General features: G+C 38.1%; 1 protein-coding gene across 1 annotated transcript; it reads left to right on the top strand.

Annotated features, from left to right (window-relative positions):
* Positions 1-8,403: 8,403 nt before the first annotated feature.
* Positions 8,404-23,397, top strand: ywhaba (tyrosine 3-monooxygenase/tryptophan 5-monooxygenase activation protein, beta polypeptide a). Its single transcript, XM_057846186.1, has 6 exons — positions 8,404-8,549; positions 12,640-12,799; positions 14,260-14,400; positions 15,424-15,711; positions 15,782-15,877; positions 23,003-23,397. The coding sequence occupies exons 2-6, from the start codon at positions 12,647-12,649 to the stop codon at positions 23,057-23,059; spliced, it is 735 nt and encodes a 244-aa protein (XP_057702169.1). The 5' UTR covers positions 8,404-8,549; positions 12,640-12,646; the 3' UTR covers positions 23,060-23,397.
* The last annotated feature ends 322 nt before the right edge of the window (positions 23,398-23,719 follow it).

Below are 23,719 nucleotides of genomic sequence, written 5' to 3'. Positions count from 1 at the left end.
ATTTTCGGCTTGGGATCTGTTGGGTCTAAAACACCTTCTTCAATTTAGCTGTTGACCCAGAGCGAGGTGACAAAGGCAGGACACAAGGAGGCAGGAGTCAGAGAGTAGACTTTTACCAAGCTGCAGTTTGGGGAGAGGTCTGGGATCGGGCAACGTGACTAAGAGCGTCTCATCGAAGTCTCTCTTAGAGCTCCCCGCGCTGCTGACTTTTATTGAGGGCTTGTTGCTGGGCAGAATATAGTTACAACACTGTTGTCCAATGTGGCAGTTTTGATCGGGCAAGTTCCTTATTCTAGTCATTGATTAAATTAACAGTCACACTCATTGATTAAATTAACAGTCACACTCTTGATTAAATTAACAGTCACACTCTTGAGCGAGCAAGATAACTTTGTTTTGAACACACATTTGCACTCGAAGTAGCTTGGTGGAAAAGTACTGAGACGTTGTGTGATGAATCAACATATGTGTGTGTATCTATTTATCAGCAGAATGTGAGCAATTTCCGGTAAAAAAAATGGAAGCACATGATTATGGGCTAAAACTGTATTCTTCATAATAGCTTGGGAGAGCAAACTTATACAACCCGCAGAATATAATGGTCATACAATCAAGCATATCTTACAGGATCGTCACGACGACCGCCCTCACCTACGGGTTTCCCTCGGCCGCCGAGTTTTTTTTTTCGGGCCGTTTGCCTTTTGGCTTTGACATTTAATACAGTGGTAGATGAGGAAAGACCACTGTTTACTGCGTCTAAAAATGATTATAGCGGACAGCCGGAAGCCAAATCAATTAAGACGCCACTTAAAGACATTAGACCCCAATCTCATTGATAAGCCACTTGGTTGTTTTTCAGCGAAAACATGCCGAATATTGCCAACAATCGTCCCACTTTGTCAGTGGCGTCTCCAGAAATTTTTCATAGGGGTGGCCAGATGGGGCCACTTAAAATCTTGGGGTGGCCAAAACTGAAAGCCATAATTTCAGGTTTTCATTATATTATTGTAGTAAAAAGGTCAGGGGAAAACTATTAGAAATACTTAAGGACACAGCTACTGATATACTTTGGTGTACTGGGTAATATTTGATGTTACTAATGATTTAATGTGCATAGTCCATAACTGTCCAGTCAATATTTTGAGTTCCACAACAATTCTGTTTTATTGTGTTCTGTATATATTAGGTATAAAGTGTACATTTAACTAGGGCTGTCAAACAATTAAAATTTTTCATCGAGTTAATCACAGCTTAAAAATTAATTAATCGTAATTTAATCGCAATTCAAACCATCTCTAAAATATGCCATATTTTTCTGTAAATTATTATTGGAATGGAAAGATAAGACAAGACGGATATATACATTTAACATACTGTACGTAAGTACTGTATTTGTTTATTATAAAAATAAATCCACAAGATGGCTTTAACTTTATTAACATTCTTTCTGTGAAAGGGATCCACGGATAGAAAGACTTGTCATTCTTAAAGGATAAATGTGAGTTTGTATATTGTGACTAAATATTGCCATCTAGTGTATTTGTTGAGCTTTCAGTAAATGATACTGTAGCGATGTAACTGTTCTGCCCAAATGCATGATGGGAAGTGGTGCAACCATGACTGTGTGTGGTGGCTGCAAATGCTATATCTTCTCTGTGTTGGGTACACTACAGGGTGTTAAGAAAAAGATCAACTCCTGTCATTCTTCCCCACGTCGCTTCCCACAATATCTATATTGCAAAGCTTTTAATTAAAAGCACGGCCCCAATGAATGCTTGTATGTACTCCACTCTGCCTCTTATCTCTGTATATAAGTAAAACGGCGCCATTGTAGGCTGTTTGCGGCAATGCGTGAATGAGTCTTACCGCGAATGCGTTAATTGCGATAAATATTTTCACTTGATTAATTTTTTAAAATTAATTAGCGCCCGTTAACGTGATAAATTTGACAGCCCTACATTTAACAAAACAAAATACATGCATTCATTTGGGAAGAAATGCATAACTGTTGAGAGAAATGGTGGAGGAAATGTTTTGTATTCATAAATGTGTCCTCAGTTGATGTTGAAATAATGTTCCTATTGCTTATTATTATTGACATATTATCTTTTCGCCACAGGATGGCAGGATGGGACTTAATTGTCTAAAGTGCTACATTTATTACTTCTTTGTGTATGACTTTGATGACTTTGATTTGTGGGATTGCCTGTGAAGACAGCAATGAGAGAGGATGTATCCGCATGTCAATGGAAATTAAATGCGCCGAGTTTTGGCTAAAAGACAACTTAATTCTCCGTCAATTCTTCCTACGAATGCAACGTTGAGCTGCAACCACCTCAACAATAACTGATGCTACAGCAATCTAACGATATACTGGCAAGCGGGGTGGCCAGTGGGGTGGCCAACCACGGCCACCCCTGGCCACCCCCTGGTGGCGCCACTACGCTTTGTCAGTGTTATATCAGTAAACCAGAGAGCACTGTTAGCATGCTCAGTGCAAAATAACCCCACACCATTGCAAACTGGAGGTGATACTGTGAGCAGCAAAAATAAAAACTGTCCTTCTGTCCAAAGACACTCTTTTTTTCTTCGATTCAGTTATGTTTTTTTGGTCAAAATTTTTGGCATATTTTCCTCATGAATTAATGTTTCTAATCAACTTGAATTAGTTATTATTTACTGATTTTATTACATTTTATTCTTCAGTATCAAATGGTCAAAAATGTAACTTGAGTGTATTTTTACAGTTTGGATGTGACTTTTTTTTAAATTCAGGCAAATTGATGCGCGTTAAGTCTTTTCTGTTACAAACAAAACAATGTTAATAAAGTTATACTTTATAAGTTGATTTCTGTTATTTTCTCTAATAGAAAAAAGGACACAATGTGAGGCAGAGGCATACTTATAATAGCAATATTATAGACAAATGATACTATTTACAGTGGCGGCAGAGTTTGGGGGGGCGCAAAACATTTACGTCTTCCTTGGGGGGGGCGTAACAGAAAATAATTGAGAAGCACTGCTTAATAGCAGGAAGATGGACTGCGGATTCAGCTGATTTTGCGGATTAATTTGCTTATTTTTCGCATCACGCCAGCCAAATGTGCCGCAGGGATTTGTTGCTGCACCCGGGAGAGGTGTGTGAGCCTTTCTGGGTTTTAAAAAGTTCCTGTTCACCCCGAGATTGGCCAAAACAAGTCCTACAACTGTGGAACCATTGGCCTTACAAGGAAGTGAGTAAACATCCTGTTTTGTATTATGTCAAATACTGGGATCATGGCACATGTTTTAATACAGAGGTGGCTTACATTTTGTGGCTGACAATGCTCCTTGGTCACCGAGAATGCCACTCAGCCAATGACTGGCGGCTTGTCGCACACCCCCCTCGGTCCTCTTCACGTGCCTGCCGGGAGAGCGCTATACTTGGCTTATGCGGTTCCCCATATCGACCAGATTTCCAGCCCCTTCTGCCCTCTTCGTGTGCCTGGCAATAGACCACTATCCTTGGGTTAGGCTCAGGCAGCTACGCGCTCCTCCGACGTCGGCCGGTTTGTCCGACGGTCATTCTCCAGCTGCTTCCCCGTCAAACGAGCTCTCCTGCCCACAGCAGGAGAACAAGGGGTTGCCGATCAGCGAAGACAATCGACAACCCTGCAGCCCTGTGACATGATACGGGGTAGTATTGTGTTATCTTCGCTTCGAAAGGCGAGAATAAGACTTTGAAATGCCGCTCGGTTCGGATTAGCATGACGGCTAGCTGTCTTGCCTCCTGGTTTGTTTATGCTCTCCGAAGCCGGGGCAGGGAAATGACAAAAGCCAGACTAACTCCGGTGGCATAAAATATCATTTGGGAGGTGCAAGAAGTCAACAGTTTTGACAATTATGGAGTAATTTTGCCATGTCGTACTGAATAAATGCATTTTTAATATTTCATATTCCATCTATTAGCACGAGACTGTTATTTATCATGACCATACAATTTATTTAGCGGTTGGGGAAAAATACTTCGATAAAAAGAAAATTCTGTAAAAATATTGGCGTAAAGAGATTGAAACAATGACATTTTGCTGCTCTCTTCATCGCATTTTCCTCATTCTGAATAATACCCCCTCAATGGGCTGAATTCTAAATCAGATGAAATCGTGACCCTGCCGACTTCATCCTCCAGTTGGGGACGCTAGAGTGCTATAACGGCAAGCAGGGCTAAACGGCAGATTAAAAGACTAATTTCTCGTCATCTGCGCTTTGCCAAATTGTTGTATATAGTCGAATTGTCTTAAAATTAGGGCTGTCAAAATTATCACGTTAACGGGCGTTAATTAATTTTTAAAATTAATCACGTTAAAATATTTGACGCAATTAACGCAGATGCCCCGCTAAGACAGATTTAAATGAAAGTACAGTGAAACACTCACTTGTTAATTATGTTTTATGGAGTTTTGCCGCCCTCTGCTGGCGCTTGGGTGCGACTGATTTTATAGGCTTCAGCACCCATGAGCATTGTGTAAGTAATTATTGACATCAACAATGGCGGGCTACTAGTTTATTTTTTGATTGAAAATTTTACAAATTTTATTAAAATGAAAACATTAAGAGGGGTTTTAATATAAAATTTCTATAACTTGTACTAACATTTTTCTTTTATAAGAACTTCAAGTCTTTCTATTCATGGATCGCTTTAACAGAATGTTAATAATGTTAATGCCATCTTGTTGATTTATTGTTATAATAAACAAATACAGTATTTATGTACACTATGTTGAATGTATATATCCATCTTGTGTCTTATCTTTCCATTCCAACAATAATTTACAGAAAAATATGGCATATTTTATAGATGGTTTGAATTGCGATTAATTACGATTAATTAATTTTTAAGCTGTAATTAACTCGATTAAAATTTTTAATAGTTTGACAGCCCTAATATATTTACAATTATTTTTATAAAGTAGGTAAAAATTCTTTGAAAGTCTATCACCGTCAGGGAAGTTTTTAATGAGGTGTTTTTAAATATAGTATATATATATGATTTGCTGTTAAAACATAATTTGATTTATTTAAAAAAAAAAAAAAAAAAAAAAAAAAAGAGTCCCCAGGATAAGTTTTATTCTTTACAAAGTAGTAAGCATACACTTTACTGACATCTAGTGGCTACTGTGGCAAACCGCATTACACATGCACTACATTGTTCTAATCTAGTCTATTACTGTATATTTGAATCCTATACTGTATATGGAGGAAACACTCAGGTGACTTAAAGTTCCAATCTGAGAGCCCCAATTTGGCCAACTTTCAAAATTGTCCGATATGCATGTGTGATACATCATTGGAAAGCTTAAAATCTCAATTTTCTGGGGGAAGAAAAATTTTGAAGAGAGGGGAATTTAAAAAAAAATAAAAATTTAAACAGCGAAACACTATCTCGAGGTGAGAGCATGAAAGAGCAGAATTAAAGATGGCATGACTTTAACAAGATGTTATCGCGTACTTACTTTGCTTCGATCCCAAAACTCCATGTAGCATGTGTCACTGAGTGTCAAGACACAACTGTGAATGGCCACAGCTGGATTTTGGGGGATTTTAGGGGTGAAACATGGTAATATATCAAGGGTCGCGATGCAGAAATCGCAGACATCAGGAAGTGGTCGAGATTTTCTCTTTCATATATTTACCCTTTTAAACGTTGTTTTAAAAAAAAAAAAAATTTCTTTGTTTGGATCGATTATTTATCATCCAACATATCGGAGAAAATGGGACAGTAAAACCAAAAAATACAATTAAGCGATAGTTATGAGGTAGATATCCGTGATTTTTTACAAACACCATTTTTTCATTGTAATGTACAGTAATTTGTTTAAAAGTTTAAATATGCAAGTGAATCATTTTTTTAATGTCGTTTTTTTTTTTTTTTTTTAAAGAAATATTAGACATCAATTAATGATTCTAAGCTAAAAATGACCAACATTTTGAATAATAAATAATTAATTACCTTCGTTTTATGGCTGGGTTGAAACAATAGCGGTTGCGCGGCGTCTGTAAAAAGGGGTTTACAGGGTAAAGCGGACCAATTAAAAATAGTTCGGGGGCTTAATGTGCAATGAATCTGCTATGGCAGCATATAGACATATTGTTCTATCAAACGGAACAGTTCCTTTGGCTTATAATACAGCAGTGTCTTCTAAAGATGAATGCAAAAGCAGAAACTGCTTTTTCAGTCTTGTCTGTGTTTTCCGTCATATACAGTATACGGATATATAGAGGCTGTTTTTTTTGGGTGGTGATTTAAAATATATATATATATATATATATATATATATATTTCACCCACCATTACTATCTATGAACTCATTTACTGGTATGAGTGTTTTGGAAGACTAAGGCAAAATAACATGCTTTTTCTCTCAAATATATTGTTATAATAATTTGTTTCGGATGTACTGTAATTATTTTCTGTATAAAAATTAATTTGGTGTTCAAAAAGTCTTTTTCCGAACCTGAGTCTTGAAAAAGAGGGGGTCGTCTTATAATCAGGGCCGTCTTATATTCGGGCCAATACGATATATAAAGAAAACATATAAAGTAAATAACTATAATTGTTTTCATGTAGTAGATTTAAAAAACGAAAATTATTTTATTGCACAAAGTTAAAAAAAAAAAAAAAGATAAAATATAATTTGTAATATTTTATGATAGAAATAAGTAAATATAAGGGAGTTACTGGTAGATTTTATTATTAAAAAAAAATTATGATAAATAAATAAAACTAAAAAAAAAAGACTAACCCTCAATTAAAACCCAGTGTTTTTTTCCTTTTTTTTTTTTTTTTTTAACCCATTATCACTATGAACTCATTCACTGCCATCAGTGTTTTTGCAGACCCCAAAAATTTGTTAAATTAAAAAAAATAACATTTATATATTCATTCATTCATTCATTTTCCATGCCGCTTATTCCTCACGAGGGTCGCGGAGGTGCTGGAGCCTATCCCAGCTAACTTCGGGCAGTAGGCAGGGGACACCCTGAATTGGTACATTTATATATTAATGATTAAATTCCAAAAGTTTTATTTTACAAAATGTATTAAATTAAACAGCTAAAATATACACTGTGATGTGTTATTATACTAAATGTAAAAAATATATAAATGAAAAATAACCATGTGAAGTATTTTTATTATATTAGATTAAAAATAAATAATTTTAAGATAAGTTTTTACTGTACTAAATTTTAAAAAATAAAATAAATTAGAAAAAAAGAAATAGATTTACTGACAGTTTTATTGTACTCAATTTAAAAATAATTGCATAGAATTAAAAAAAAAAAAAAAAAACTGATCTAAAAACTTCACCTTGCATTGAAACCTTACTTTGACCACCTGACCGCACAAAGTGTAATTGCACATATATGACACCCGTCCAAATCTATCAATTGACATCAGGATGAACTCCCATCTGAGAGCAGCCTTGGAGACAGTAGCCATGGAAACCAGCACACGTCATTTTTTATGGGGGGGGGGCGGGGGGGGGGGGGGCGCAACCATAGAAACAAACATTTTCAAAAAATGTGTTTCATGTCAAGTTAAGGTTTCAAATTGTGGCTTCAGCACTAAATGAAGGTTTTCAAGTCAAATTTTGAATCAGGATGACATTTCTGAGCCACACTTTCAAAACAAAAGGGACAAATTGTAAGGCTTTCTGAATTAAATCTTATTTTTATCTGTCTATCATTACTATTCAATTTTTGCATGTACAGAGGGTGAAAAAAATTAAACAAATTAAAATTTAATTAAATTTAAAATTTAACAACCGTAAATTGCAACTAAATTAAATGTATATATGTAAATACAAATGAAATCAAATTAAATGAAAAGACATTTTTTTTCATATATTGTATTGGAATGTATTATTAAAAAAAAAAAAAAAAAAAAAAAAAAAAAACATAAAATAGGGAATAAATTAGGATTCATGCCAGGATTTCGAGTCAGGATTACAAAATTAAAAAAAAAAAAAAAAAAAAAAAAAAAAAAAAAAAAAGGAAAGTTTTCAAAATATTATATCTTTATCAATTTTTATATGAAAATCAATAGTATTATTGAATGCATGCATGGCATCTCAGTTGAAAATTCAAAATAGAAATTAAAAATTAATTCAAATTCAAAATTTAAAGCATTTAATTACTTAAATGTATACGATTTTTGTTTTAAAAATAAAATAATTTGCAATAATTTTCCAAAACTTTTACGCAAAATTTATATATTTTAATGCTTTCAAATAATTTAAAAAAATTAGCAAAACAGTGCCAAAATGACAACGTCGCCAGTCGTTGCCATGGCAGCTCTGACGTCAAAGCCCCTGCCCGGTTGCGGGGAAACCCCTCTGCCCCGTCGCCAAGGAAACCGGCGGGGGGAGGGGTGGGGCTTATAGGAAGCGGAAGTGTCAGCGCAGGCGGAAGTGGTACTGCCCTGAATACCCTGAGCAGCCAGAGGAGGACGGCTCGATAAAGCCTCATCGGTCACCGCAGAAAATCGGCAACTCTCGTACCTTGGAAACGTGAGTTGTCACCGTCATCGCTCCTCGGACCTTCCGCCGCGAAGGAGGCCAGAACGAGCGGTCGGAGCGCCGCTCCCCGAGCCTTCGCCTCCTCCGCGGCAGAAGGTGCCTATTGTGGTTTGGGGCTGGGTGCGAGCCTGCGAGGATTTAGGCCGAGATCCGCGCATATCCCCGTCAGAGCCCCGCCACACTCGTGCACTTTCTTTCCCCGCCCGGTGTTTCATTTTCGCATGACGCGCGGAATGGGAGTCGCCCAACGCCGTAGCAGCCTGGCTTGTTATTTGACTGCGAACCCGCGTTGGCTTGTCGTTTTAGGCGACATTTTAGCACGCCGTACAGCTTAGCGTCGACGGGGACATCCGCTCGGCTTACCCGACTCTACACTCTCGGTCCTCGGCCACCGCGGTGCTCGCTACACGCTTAGCCGAGCTGCTTCGTCGTGGCGTGGGCTAACACACCCTCATTTCCCGGGAGTTCCCCCCTCCTCCTCCTACTCGCTCCGCTCCCCCTTCCTCTACGGCTGAATTTCTACGGCTTCTTTTGAAGCGCTTTTCCGGTAAAATGCGCTCTTTTGCAAGCCCGCCATAGGCGCGTGTCGGAGGGGCTGCGGCCGAGTGAGGCGTCACTTGGGCCGCTGAATGAGCGAGGGAGCGAGCGAGCAGGCTTGAGCGGCGCTCGTGCTAGGCTAGCCTCCATCTTAAAATTCCACAGACGACGAGGGCGGAACTGCCAGCAGGCCCCGCTCGCAAAAACGCATTGCCTGCGGGGACGCTCGCCGCTCCGCCGAAATTCCACGCCCTCGGGCGACAATTTGAGCCACTTTGGTGACACTGGAAGTTGGAAGGAAGCCACCAATTGGCTTCCCCGCCCTCCGAAGACGGAGCTCGGAGCCTGGCTAGGAGCTAGCTAGGGTGGCGAGCTCCATTGGAACGCTTTTCTTGTTTTAACCCTTTATAGGGCAAGTGACTATTTATGGTCATTTAAACGAAATATTATATTTGATATTACTTCTAATCGATTTTTAAAATTAACTGTTATAAATTGATGAAATGTTAATAAAAACAACACACTCGTTACAGCACCCGATAACGCTAACGTTGATAAACAACAAATGATTTTTTTTTTTTTTTTTTTTAGATTTCCCTTCGTTTTCAATAAAGTAGCTTTTTGTACAAATATTAACACAGTAATAATAATAATAAACATAAATAGAATTGGCAGTTTTCTGTCTTATTTAAGCTATTTTTGTTGGTTTTGGGGCACTTACGAGCCACTTACTGTTGGTTTTGAGGTATTTACAGGTCAGTTTTTTTCTGGTAGTTTTCTGTTAATTCTAAAGCAATTAGAGCAGTGGTTCTTAACCTTGTTAAAGGTAACGAACCCCTCAGGTTTCACGGGTGCATTCACCTAACTTCATAATAAAGCTATTTTATTACGCTTGAAAACACTCAAAACCTAGCAAGCTAACGTCCAAAGGAATTCCTGTTCAAATATCATCGGATTTCTAATTTACTAAATAATTTTGCCTTTTCCTGTTGATTTTCACGTTTGTAAATTACATGACTCATTTAATGTCACTGTTCCTTTTGTTTTCATGTTTACATTCTCATTGTCGCATCCTTGCATCGCATAATATTTTCATGACACAAATGTTTTTGTTTTTTTTTTAGTTATCTACGCAGTTCACGCTGCCTGACATACCGAATGTGAGTCAACCTTCCACCGCGCAAACTAGAGGCGTGCGAAATTTCCGATTCTTAGATTATTTGCGATTCGGCCGTGGAAGATTCGAGAACAATTCACAAACATCCAAATTCCGATTATTGAATTATACCAGGTAAAGCGGAAATAAAACACAGTCAGCGCAGTCTTTAGGACGCAATGAGGAATGGACCAAGAGTAAATATCATGTTCAACTCATGCCGCTAGATTAAAAAAAAAAAAAAACCTGACAGCAGCCATCAGCCGCTACAAACAGCGCCCAGTTACTAGTTGCTACAAACATACGGCAACATACGGCTATGGTAGATATCACAAAAATCTAGAACTAGATGTGAAATGACAGACGACGGCCATGTCAGATCAAATACCAAGAACTAGATGCGAAATGACACTTTCCCGCGCTAGTAAACAGGCGCCATCTTAAAGCTGTAGACTTCTCTAGAAGGCTCTGTTGTAGAACCTAATTTATATCTTTAAAAAAAAAAAAAAAAAAAATCGGCAAAATCTTGACTTGAATCTAACTTTAAATGATGAACAGTTTTAAAACTTTCACGTTGAAAGTAGACAGAAGGCAAATTATGGAATAACGGGAGCAATTTTAACAACTTTAACGGTTGATTCACAGCATTAAATTAATTGAATGTAGTCTAAAGCTGGCAATACAGAATAGGGAGTTGAGTATTTTATTTACTGTTTTTAACGGTTAACTTGATACTGAAAGTTTGTTTTGCCTGAGAGGATTTTTGAACGATTTTGGAACTAGTGTACAAAAAAATTAAAAGTGGGGGGTGCATCAATAATCGATTAATAATCGAATCTGAGTCCCTGAATCGTAATCGAATCGTTAGGCGCCCAAAGATTCCCACCTCTACAGCAAACAGATTTCTACTCCCATTTGATATAGGGCTACGAAATGGAATAAAGCCTGTAAATTGAGGGATGCCAGTCCAAAACCTGGTCTAAACCGCCATTTTGGCTGGTTTTAGTCAGCATACAAAATAGGGCTCTGCGATTCTTAACTTTCACCGAACCCCTGAGGCTTACTCACCGAACCCGAGGGGTTCGCTCGAACCTCAGTTAAAAACCACTGAATTAGATGAATTTTATGTGGCAAAAAAAATCTTTATTATTGTGTAGTAGTATAATCAATCAATCAAATTTATTTATATAGCCCTTTACAAAACCCGAAAGGCCCTCAAAGTGCTTTACAACAAAACATTACTCAAGATAAATAAAAGGCAGGAAAGTATTACACAATGGCATTAAGAAAAAAAAAATAAATGAAACAAAAAAACGCGATAGAAGTTCAGCAAATAAAACAAAAAAACGATAAAATCCAAAAACATTAAAAACCCTAAAGCAAACAAAACCAGGCTATCCTAATCTGTATAAAAGGCGAGTCTAAAAAGGTGTTTTTAACCGAAACTTAAAAAGACCTAGACCCGTAGTGGTGCAGATTTCAGGGGGAAGGCTGTTCCACAGCCTAGGGGCAGCAACCGCAAAAGATAGGTCTCCTCAGTGTTTTAAGTTTTGACCTCGGAACATGTAAAAGAAGCTAGCCAGTCGAATGAAGAGTCCTGCCAGAGTTACGGTAGGTTAAAATTTCCGATAATTAAGATGGAGCCTGGCCATTAATAGAATTAAAAACAAACAGTAAAAGTTTGAAATCAATTATAAAATGGACTGAATGCCAGTGGAGTGATGATGGCACAGGGGTAATATGCTCACGTCTAGGTGTACCTGTTGCAAATGGAGCAGCAGCATTTTGAACAAATTGCAGACGAGAAATTGAGGACTTGGGGAGGCCAACATAAAGTGCATTGCAGTAGTCCAGCCTTGAGCCTATAAATGCGTGAATTGCCTTTTCAAGGTCGTGGCGACTAAGAAAAGGCTTCACTTTGGCCAAGAGACGGAGCTGGAAAAAACTTGCTCTTACAACAGAACTTATCTGCTTTTCAAAGGTTAGCCTGCTATCAAATATCACTCCGAGATTTTTAACGTGTGTCTTAAAAATGTCAGCCGGAGCGCCAGAGTTGGGCTCAAGGGCATTCAGTATAGTGGAGTTATTACCGAGTAACTTGAAAATGTTAGTATGGTGACAACAATAATAATAACGCATAAAAAGTCATGATATCAAAATTCCTGTCAACTTATTTGACCAAAAACATGGTTGTCCGCCAGTTGGCCACAAAAAGATCTGGATCAAGACCACGAGTTTAACACCTTTGCTCTAAAGTCTGACATCTAAAAATGACTTCCTAGGACTAGCGTGACCCACTTTTCATGAGTTTTAGTGCCGGAGGCAGCTGGTAATGAGGTGAAGACACCGCCATTGAATTTGAAACGCGTCTTTGTTATTAATAATTAGCGGCGAGATGGATAGGACCGACCTGGTGCAGAAAGCCAAGCTTGCTGAGCAAGCCGAGCGCTACGATGACATGGCGGCCGCCATGAAACAGGTGACGGAGCAGAACAAGGACCTGACCAACGAGGAGCGCAACCTACTGTCCGTGGCCTACAAGAATGTGGTAAGACAACGGTCGCACCCGACTAGCGCTCACGAGTGCTGTGCGATATGGAATACCCCCCCCCCCCCCTTACTTTGACTCTGTTATACAGTATTTAGGGCATTTTTGGGTCACTTTCTGTTGATTTCAGGTTCCTTTCTGTTTTTGGGCACTTTTGGTTACTTTCTATTTATTTTGGGGCCTTCTTGGGTTAATTAACATTTCGGGTCACTTTGTTGATTTTGGCGCATTCTTGTCACAATTTGCATTTTGGGTCACTTTCTGTTGATTTTGGGGCATTCTGGGGTCACTTGATGTACGTCTTGTGTCACTTCTTGTTAATTTTGGGCTATTTCATGGTCACTTCAGGTGGTTTGAGGTCACTATGGCTACGTTCATACTATAGGTCTTAATGCACGAGTCCGATTTTTTTCGTGTTTTTCCGACTTGAGTGAGGCATTAACTTGACGGTCTGAACGTGACAAGTCGCATAGAACTGGACCATTTCAAATCCGATCTGGGTCACTTTCGTATGTGGTTCAAATCCGATCTGGGCCACATTCTGTAGCGGCGGTCTGTACTGTCCAGTCTCCTTAATCGGAATTCATGCAGCAATTACGTCATCAAAAAGCGAGAGAGATGCCACAGTAGTGGTGCAGCTGTGCGTTATTAGCGCCTAGCTTGCCTTGAACACCGCTTTTTAGGAAGGGTCGGACTTGACAACAGTCATAAAAAATAAAAATGGGTTGAGGATAAGCCTGAGAATGATCGGTTTTCTGTCTGCTCCATATAAGCAATATTTCAACATTGCTTACACGGCCGAGAGTCGGGGCAAACTACGCGTATGTGTGTGTGACATGCACGGACAGTGCGTTAATGCTATGGATCCATATTCTTTGAATATAAGCCTAAACTGGGATTATTTATGCCTGTTATTTGTGTCCTCTTTTTAAAAAGCAAAATATGATATCCCTGGAATGACGAATGACGGCCAGCATGTGTGGTCATTTGTTTTGATGCTTCTGCGCATGCGGGTCGTCTTGCTCAGCGCTTGTCGGACTGTGAATTAGTGCGCATGCGTAATATTTGAATGGTCTCAATGGACAAAGGCAGTCTGAACGGGCACGCCAAAAAAACAGATATGACAAAAAATCGGATTCGTGCATTAAGACCTGTAGTATGAATGTAGCCTATGTTGGTTTTGTGGCACTTAAGGGACACTTTTTGTTGATTTTTAGGTCGATTTATGATTACTATAGAGTTTTCCAGAGTCGATTCCTGCTCACTTGTCGCCTACTATTGATTTTGGGTAATTTCCTGGTCATTTAGTATTTATACTGTAGGTCGCTTCCTTTTGATTGATGCTAGACGCCAAAAATGTCGATAGAAAGTTTCATAGTTTTGGGGAAAATATCGTACAGCACTAGTGCTTGGCATTTGCGATTTTTGGCACCGATGTCCTGAATTTTTATTCTTTCCAGGTGGGAGCTCGTCGTTCGTCTTGGCGCGTGATCTCCAGCATCGAGCAAAAGACTGAGGGCAACGAGAAGAAGCAGCAGATGGCTCGCGATTACCGCGTCAAGATCGAGGCGGAGCTCAAGGATATCTGCAACGACGTGCTGGTACGTCCTGTCAGCACGCGTTTGGTCACGGGATAGTCCGGGGTTGCTTTCACGCTTCAGAGCCTGGACGACTCGTTGTTTCCACTCATTTTTTATAGCGTCATTGATGGTGATAATGTCCAGTCTTGAACTGGGTAGGATGGCAGCCAATAATCGCTTTTTAAAATAAGAATCGTTAAAATAAGAAGGATAATTTTTAATTGAAAAATATTATTTGAAATGCACAATTAAAAAGCATGTTTATTTACTATGCAGATTTTGACCATTTTAAGTCATAGATGTTGCTAAATTATTAAAATAAAACATAAATTTAATGAAATGGAACACCATATTTTTAAGATAAATGGTTAAAGTGTTTAAAGTAGTGTAAAAGTGTGATTTCCCCCCCCCCCCCCCTTTTTTTTTTTTTTTTTAAAATAATATTACGGAATATTTCAGTTTAGTTTATACGTTTAGAAAAATGGGAGATTTTTTTTCATTTGAAATCCCATATTTAAATTTTAAGAAGTGAGCATTTAGAGCTGTTTTTCCCCTACATTTAAAAAAATGTTAAAACATTCAAATATGTTTTTTAAAAAATATATATATTTTTCCATTTTTGTTTTTCAGTTTGAAGTTAAAAAGTTTTAAAATAATGGTCAAAATTTAAAAATGTTTGAAAAATATATAGTTGAAAGCAAATAGTTTTTTTTTTATTTTTTTAACAATTTAAAATATTACAAATATATTTCCTTTTTACTCTAAAATTCCCCAAAAACTGAAAGGAGGCATTTGCGGTTCTTTCACCTTCATTTTAAAAAAATGTAGAAAAATATATATTGTTATAAAAAATTGAAAGGAAACAATGTAGCATTTTTTTCTAGTTAAAAAGAACGTGAAAAAACTATGCATTTAAATAAAATAAACACATGACCATTTTGACGTGACCAATTGGACTATCAAAATATTTGGCATTCGATGAATCGTGGTGTACCCCTGTTTGCTATTGGGTGTAAAATTCCCCGTTTTTTTCTCCTTCGCTAGGGTTTGCTGGACAACTTCCTGGTCATGAACGCCAAGCTGCCGGAGAGCAAAGTGTTCTACCTCAAAATGAAAGGCGACTACTTCCGCTACTTGTCGGAGGTGGCGTCGGCCGAGGACAAGAAGGAGACGGTGGGCAACTCCAACGAGGCTTACAACGCCGCTTTCGAAATCAGCAAGAAAGAGATGCAGCCCACGCATCCCATCCGGCTGGGCCTGGCCCTAAACTACTCAGTCTTCTACTACGAGATCCTCAACTCGCCCGAGCAGGCCTGCACTCTGGCCAAGCAGGTAACCCTCGGCCACGCCGCCGCCGACTGTTCCAAGCCGCTCGCTCTGACCCCCTCGGCCGTCCTGTCAGGCTTTCGACGAGGCTATCGCTGAGCTGGACACCCTGAACGAGGACTCCTACAAAGACAGCACGCTTATCATGCAGCTACTAAGGGACAACCTCACTGTGAGTAGCCGGACTTTTTCGACTCTTGCATTTGCACTGGCCGCCATTGACGGCACTAGACGTCCAATTCATTTTGGCCGGGAGGGTCGAATGAACAAATGTTGATTGGAAGTGTCCTCCCAGTTTCAATTAATTGAACATCAATTGCCGTTAATGATAGCCAGTGAGTCTGAGGCCCTACGCAATTCAGAGCGTATTTTGGACACAAACCAATAAAAAAAGGGACATAAACGGCTTAATGCTAGGCGTGTCAAACGATTAAAATTTTTAATCGAGTTAATTACAGCTTAAAAATTAATTAATCGTAATCGCAATTAATCGCAATTCAAACCATCTATAAAATATGCCATGTTTTTCTGTAAATTATTGTTGGAATGGAAAGCTAAGACACAAGATGCATATATACATTCAACATACGGTACATAAGTACTATTATAACAATAAATCAACAAGATGGCTTTACCATTATTAACTTTCTGTTAAAGCGATCCATGGATAGAAAGACTTGTAGTTCTTAAAAGATAAAAGTTAGTACAAGTTATAGAAATGTTATATTAAAACCAAATTTTTCAATCAAAAAATAAACTAGTAGCCCGCCATTGTTGATGTCAATAATTACTTACACAATGCTCATGGGTGCTGAAGCCTATAAAATCAGTCGCACCCAAGCGCCAGCAGAGGGCGGCAAAACTCCGAAAAACACAACAAGACACCTTTCACTGTGCTGTCATTTTAATTTGTTTGAGCGGGGCATTTGTGCGTTAATTGCGTCAAATATTTTAACGGGATTAATTTTAAAAAATAATTACCGTCGTTAACGCGATAATTTTGACAGCCCTTCTTAATACTGAAATTAGATCATAAATAGTCTTTCTTTCTCAGCTGCCTTGCCTCCACCCACTAAAAAAATCTGCACCCAGAAAGAGTGTCTGCGAGCTAGGGGTGTGAAAATACCATATTGGGCCGAATATAAGACGGCCCTGATTATAAGACGACCCCCTCTTTTTCAAGACTCAAGTTTGGAGAAGAAAAAAAAGACTTTTTGAACACCAAATTAATTTTTATACAGAAAATAATTGCAGTGCATCTGAAACAAATGATTATAACAATATATTTGAGAGAAAAAGCAAGTTATTTTGCCTCATTCAAATCTTAATATCTGAACATTTAAATATGTAAACTAAAGTGCAATCACATTCGTAAATGAATGGCTTCTGTTTTTTCAAATAAACCAATCTATTGTGATAAAACAACAAAATTGCAATAACTGCAGTAACCATCAGAGTGAGGTCTAACTGTAGTCTTGAAACAAATCTGAATAAGGAAAAAAATTGCAATAAAATTATGCAAACTGGTTAAACTAAAAAGAGAAGCTGAGATCTGTCATGACAGAAGATTACTCCTTAAGTTCAGCATTCACTTCAATGATATCTGGCACCATCTAGCGTTGTGAATGGGTATAATGTCTAGACTCCGAATATAAGACTACCCGCACTTTTTCAGTCTTATTTCAATGCAAAAAAAACCCTTCTTCGGGCCAATATGTTATATCAAAAAGGTGATCTATCGTTATACTTCATAGGCCGAATAGTTATTGATATGCTCCCTCCCATCAAGAATAGATATATTGTTGTGAAAAGGTGTCAGTTTAAAAAAAAAAAAACTGGTTGATACCAAAATCTTTCATTAGAATAGTGTCTACGGTGTCTACATTAGCTCACTGGCGGTCATTGACTGCGCTTGACATTAGGGCTGGGCGATATGGCCTCAAGCACGTATCACCGTAAATTGAGCAGATTTACCTCGATAATGATAAATGACAATAAATTCGCCCAAGTGGACTGTTATATAATTTGAAAATCTGAATCAACGCATGAAATACAAATTTCTCGTTGATTTGTTTACCAGATTTCAATTTAAAATATTTAACAATTGTACATGCAGTCTAAACATTAAATATTAAAAAAATTATTGTAAACAATAAGAATTCAAGTATGAACATTTATAACAGCTTGTATGGCTTGAACAATGTACATTGTCAAACTCAATAGTCCTGTGCAAACATGTCATTGTAACACAAATGCCTTCCAGCTTGAACCGTACACTTAAAAAAGACAACTTATTGTTAATGGCTGCTGTTACATAAATACTCAACACAAGTGTTTATTTCAAGGTTGTTGTTTTTTTCTCCCCCCAGTGCATTTTTTAATAAATGCAAGCACACAACCCCCCCCCCCCCCCCCCCACGCACACACACACACACACACACTAAGCTATATTGATCTTCTGCAAATGAAACATTTAAGATTTTATGATGTCAGTAATGACACAGAATTAAGCATATACAGAAAAATGGCTGCGGCCATTAAACGGTCATATTATTTATAATTTTTACTGTTGGATTGTACTTTATGCTGAATGCTTTACCATCACAAAAGCTGTCAGAGAAATTACACACAGACAAAATAACGCGACAAACTAATTGCTAGATGCAGTCCATGCCCAATCCACTCATTAAGTTCAGCCGTTTCAACAAGTTTAGAGCCGCTATCCGACTCCATCACGTTCATTTGTAGCGTTAGCTGCTAGCGTTAGCCTGTGGCCTGGCTACCAGTACAAAGCACTGAAAGCACCCTCTCCGGAAATTGTGAGAACAAGGGAGAGCAGTTGGTGAAAGCCCGTCTGGATGCCGCCAAGCGTCTACTTAATGTCGTATAGGGCTGCAGCTATCGGATATTTTAGTCGATTAATTAGTTAATTAGTTCGAATAATCGAATAATCGGATAAGAAACATGAAAAATTAAAATACCTGAGCCTCAACCGGTATAATTTTTTAAATTTTTTTATTTTTTTCAAAAAAATGATCTGAGTACAACAGAACAATGGGCTAACTTACATAGAAAAAGTCCGCTAGCTTAAATGCTATAAAATGCAATTTTTTTTTTTTTTTTTTTTTTTTTAACAATGCTCCTAACAAATAGTTCAGACACACATTCCCACAAAAAAACTTCTAAATATACCTATAAACTAAATTATTAATGCATTAAAGAACATTAGCTCAAACAAAAACTTGGCTTACGTTGGTCTTAACAGGGAGCAGTTGGATTCAGCTATGTGAAGAGGCAAACCAGGCAGTGTATCCGCCCTAATCAATAAAACTAAATGCAATCACTTTCAAAATAAACCATTACAACGCCACTTTAATTTTTAATTAATCGAATACTCGAAGCAAAAAAATTTAATTCGAGCTTTTTTTCAAGTATTTTTTTTCTAATCCAATACTCGAGTTAATCGATTAACCATTGCAGCACTAATTTCAGGTGAAAGTTTGGCGAACCTCCCTTAAGCCATGCTCCATCACGTTTGCTTGTAGCGTTAGCCGCTAGCATTAGCCTACCGGGCTTCTGTTTGTTTGGCTTCCTGATAACCACATGACTCCATACGTAAGTACACTTACTGCTTTTTTAAAGGGGAATGATCATAGCCGAACAACACGGCCAAAGCGGGATGAAAAGACAATATTTTTTTTGTTTTATTAAATTACCGAATTTACAGACATGGTCAAAATTACGTCGGTCATCGTGAAGAATTTCGGTAACGCTAAATTTTCGGTTTACCGCCCTGCGCTAGTTGACATCCAATTCATTTTGACTGGATTGGACGTCTAGCGCCGTCAACGGCGCTGAGGCCAGAGCATTCGCAGCCAGTCCTTTGATGGCATTTGCAGGGCACATCCTGTTTACTTTGGGACATTTGCAGGTTACTTCCGGTTCATTTTGAGTCATTTCCTATTCATTTGGGGACATTCTTGAGTCACTTCATTTTCAGTAACCAAAAATCAACAGGAAGTCATCCATAAATGCCACAAAGGGAAAAGGAAAGGACTGAAAATCAACAGGGAATGACGTGAAATGCCGCAAAATGATGTCATTGCCTGGTAATTGCTGCCTCCCACTTCAAATGGATTGGACGTCTTCTAGTGATACTCATTCCAATTCACAGCAATAGGATGAAAAAAGCTTATCTTTCTGCGTGTTAGTAGTTTTGTAGAATATCCTAGAATGATTTCCTGACCCATGCATCGATAATTGTTGTATTACCATACCGTTATTGTGAGCTTTGTATCGCAAATCGTATCATATCGTGAGGTCCTCAAAGGTTCCAACACTCACTCTTAGCATGCTATCCATAGGCACGCTATTCTCTCGCTGCAGTAGGGGCATTCTGTAAACGTGCAAGCTAGGTAGCACAGCGCTAGAAAGTTGAACATCATCATTGATTGTAGTTGTAATGTTATACCTAGAATTGATTGGGGGTGGGGGTCCCTGATGCCTTGTTTTGGGTGGAATAACTGAAACGGTACTCCAAAAAAAGCCATATTTGAGTGCCAAATTTTTTTTTTCTATGTGTTAAATAGCAGTGCAACGGTTTGCGGTTCAAAACCGAACCGTTCGGGTCGCCCTGCACGGTTCAATGCGCCTTTATGAACCGCGCCTTTTCGGTTTTACAATTAATGTATTCCGAACGCTTATGGAATGAATTGATCGAGCTCTGTGTGCCTGTGTGTGACGTGAAGCACCGCTGTGGAGAAATTCCCGCCCCGCAAGTAAATGTCAGATCGCTGTCAAGCACCTGTGTAATAGAAGCCGAGTAACGCGCTCTCTCGCTTACGAGCGAAGTGAAAGTGAAACAAGAAAGAAAACAAATAGCTAGGGCGAGCGTAGACCGAATTTTGAGAAAGCACCGGCTTCTTTCAAATTTGCAACATTTTGGGTTCCCCGTGGATTTCAATGCGGAGGGAGAGAAAATATTGGAGGGGAAAAAATTGCAAGTATTGCTCAGCGCTTGTTCCCCATGCTAATGGCAACAATTTTATAACATGACTCCGGCACCTCAGCCAGCATCACCCACAGATATCACTTTCTCAGGGTAGGACAACCCCGAAGATGACACCAGTGAAAACACACGGCGGGCTTCGTTAATTTATTTGCAACGCTTCACCCGCGTTACATTGTTCCCTCGCGGACATATTTGTCCAACAACGTAATCCCCGACATTTATGAAATGGCACGCAAAGCCATCGAAGATGATTTCGCTAAAGCACATAGTTTCGCCCTGACCACTGATAGTTGGAAGTTGGACGTCCCGTGCTACAGAGTGCTACTACCTAACTGTGACGGTCCACTATAATTCATACCTGTCAAATTGTACGGTCTCATCGTAATTTGTACAAGTGAGCACTCATTTTCGAATGTGTACGCCGTACATTACGTTCAAAATCTGCACGTTTTTCGTGCATTACGTTTTTTTTTTTTTTCATCCGTTCGGATTTGGTCACAGTTTCTGCAGCGAGACAATGCGTTGCTTGAATGACACGAGATAAGTCAGAGACTCGGAGAGGGTAGAGTGTTTGTTGAGACGCTGTAGCAAAAGCGATGCTAGGCTAGGTGGCTCCAATATGACCTGACTTAGCCGACAACATACAATCTCCGCCTAGATGTCTCCTGCATATTGAACTACATGCGAAATGACACACTCGGTAGCGTTAGTAAACAGCCGCCATTTTAGAGCAGTACACTTCTCAGAAAGGCTCTGTTGTAGTAAACCTTACGAGCGAACCTAAGCAACTTTTTATCTAAAATACTCCTAAATCGGCAAAATCTTGACTTGAGTCTATCTTTAAAGGATGAAACAGTTTTAAAATTTTCACATGTCGAAAGTAGACAGAAGGGAACTAATGCAAAAACGGGAGCAATTTTATCAACTTTAACGGTTGATTTACAACATTAAATGACCTCCAAACATAGCAAAGGTTACTACGTTTTTTTTTTTTATTTTATTTTTTTTTTTAATGAAAAAAACAAAAAACATGAAAGGTATCACCAGTTACTTTGCCAAGTAACTTTTTTACTACTGTGTGTGTATTTCAGTAGTCAGTCACTACACTAGCCAAAGAGCTGAGGCATTTTAACAGTCGAAAATGTTTACATTTTAAGTGTTTATTTCATTTTTTAAAAAGCAAAATAAAGGCAGTTTAAAAAAAAAAAAAAAACGCAAACCAAAACCGAGTTTCAAACCGAACCGTGGGCTAACTGAACTGTTGCACCCCTAGTGTTAAATGACATTAGTGCATTCAGATTTTTTTTCACATTTTTTAGTGTAAATAGAGAGTATATGATTTACTTTGTTAATTTTTATTTATCAGTGCAATTTGATTTGTCAGTGACGTATGAGTATTTAAATTAATATTCATAATTTCATGAAAATGTACATAGAATGTTTTAACATTAAGAAAAATCTTAATTCTTTACACCTTTTCTTAAAAGAAAATTTTGAAGGTAATATTGCTGTTTGATATGTTGCTGTAACCAGAGTGCAATTCTGTATTCATTTTAAATGTTTTATGAACACATTTTATCCATTTCTTCTTAAATATATATGAAATAATTTCAATAGGAAATTCTATTTTTTTAAGTTAGGTTTTTTTTTTTTTTTTTTTTAAAGTACATTCACTAACTCATCTCTTAAAATAACTTAAATGTAAACATCTTTCTCCATAGAAAAGGAAAAGCCAACTTTTATTTATGATCAGTTTTATTGTTATGGGGGGTGAGCGGGGCAGAACCGGGGCGTATTTTTTTCATTTGAATTTGAACAATTCATCATTTCATAAAAAAACAAACAAATCAGTAGTAAATATTATTGTTCATTATTGTGTTTATTTTACCTAATAATTAAATAACAAAAAAAGGGCGGGATAGTAAGGTTAATTTTTTCATAGCTTAAAAAAGATACACTACCATTCTCGTTATTTCAAATATTTTATATACAAAGACGGGGACTTTTTAAAATGTTACTTTTTTTCGTTATTTTTAAACCTAATCGTTTTGGGGGGCCATAACAAGAGTGTATTTAAGTTTGTTTCTGTTTTGTTTTAATGAGCATTTTATGAGTTATATATATATATATATATATATATATAATTTTTTTTTTTTTTTTTTTAATGCAAATAATAAAAAAAAAATGTTAAAGATTGAGTCTTGTTTTGATTTTTAAGGAGAATGTGATTTGATGACTGAGAAATTGGCAATGCGTGACATCCAACTTGTTTTGTCCCTCCCGCAGCTGTGGACATCAGAAAACCAGGGCGACGAGGCGGAGGCCGGCGAGTGCGAGAACTAGTAGCGACGCCCTACCCAACACCCCTGCTCTTCTTCCTCCTCCTTCTCTTCATGCACACAAACGTTCATTCCTTCTTCTGTAAAAGAAGCAGCATGCCCCCCCCCCCCCCTCCCCATTCTGACCCGGCACTCCACAAGCTCCTTTAGAACCTTCTGGCCCGTCCTTTCTCACTAGGAGGTTTTTTTTTTTCTTTTCTTTTAAATCTATCCCCGTTTTCTTCTTCCTCCCTAACTTCCTGTTGGCTTTGTTAGTCCTACCCACTGGCTGCTTTTATTCCACTTTAATCCAAACAAACAAGAAAACAAAAAAAGGTTATTAAACTGTGTGTTTATTTTCAACAAAAACGCTCACAATTTTTTTTGGGGGGTGGGGGGGTATGACCCCAAAAAATACGACGAAAGGATCATGGCAGACAGGTTCATTGACCTCTTCAAAAGTCCCAAGAACTAAAAGAGCAGACCCTAAAGATCATTTACTAGAATAATCAGACTCCAAAATGTTCCTGGAACTTCACGGTTCAAGGTTGCTGGACCGTTAAAAAAGTCCCAAGAATAACAAAAATAGAATATATACACTGTGTATATGGCGGAAAACAGACAAGGCTGAAAAAGCAGTTTCGGCTCTTGCACTCCTCTATAAAATAAACTGCCGTATTTTAAG

Source organism: Corythoichthys intestinalis, chromosome 9 (genome assembly GCF_030265065.1).
Source record: "Corythoichthys intestinalis isolate RoL2023-P3 chromosome 9, ASM3026506v1, whole genome shotgun sequence".
Taxonomy (NCBI): domain Eukaryota; kingdom Metazoa; phylum Chordata; class Actinopteri; order Syngnathiformes; family Syngnathidae; genus Corythoichthys; species Corythoichthys intestinalis.
Note: the sequence above shows the minus strand (reverse complement) of the source record. Positions and strands in the feature narration are given on the sequence as shown.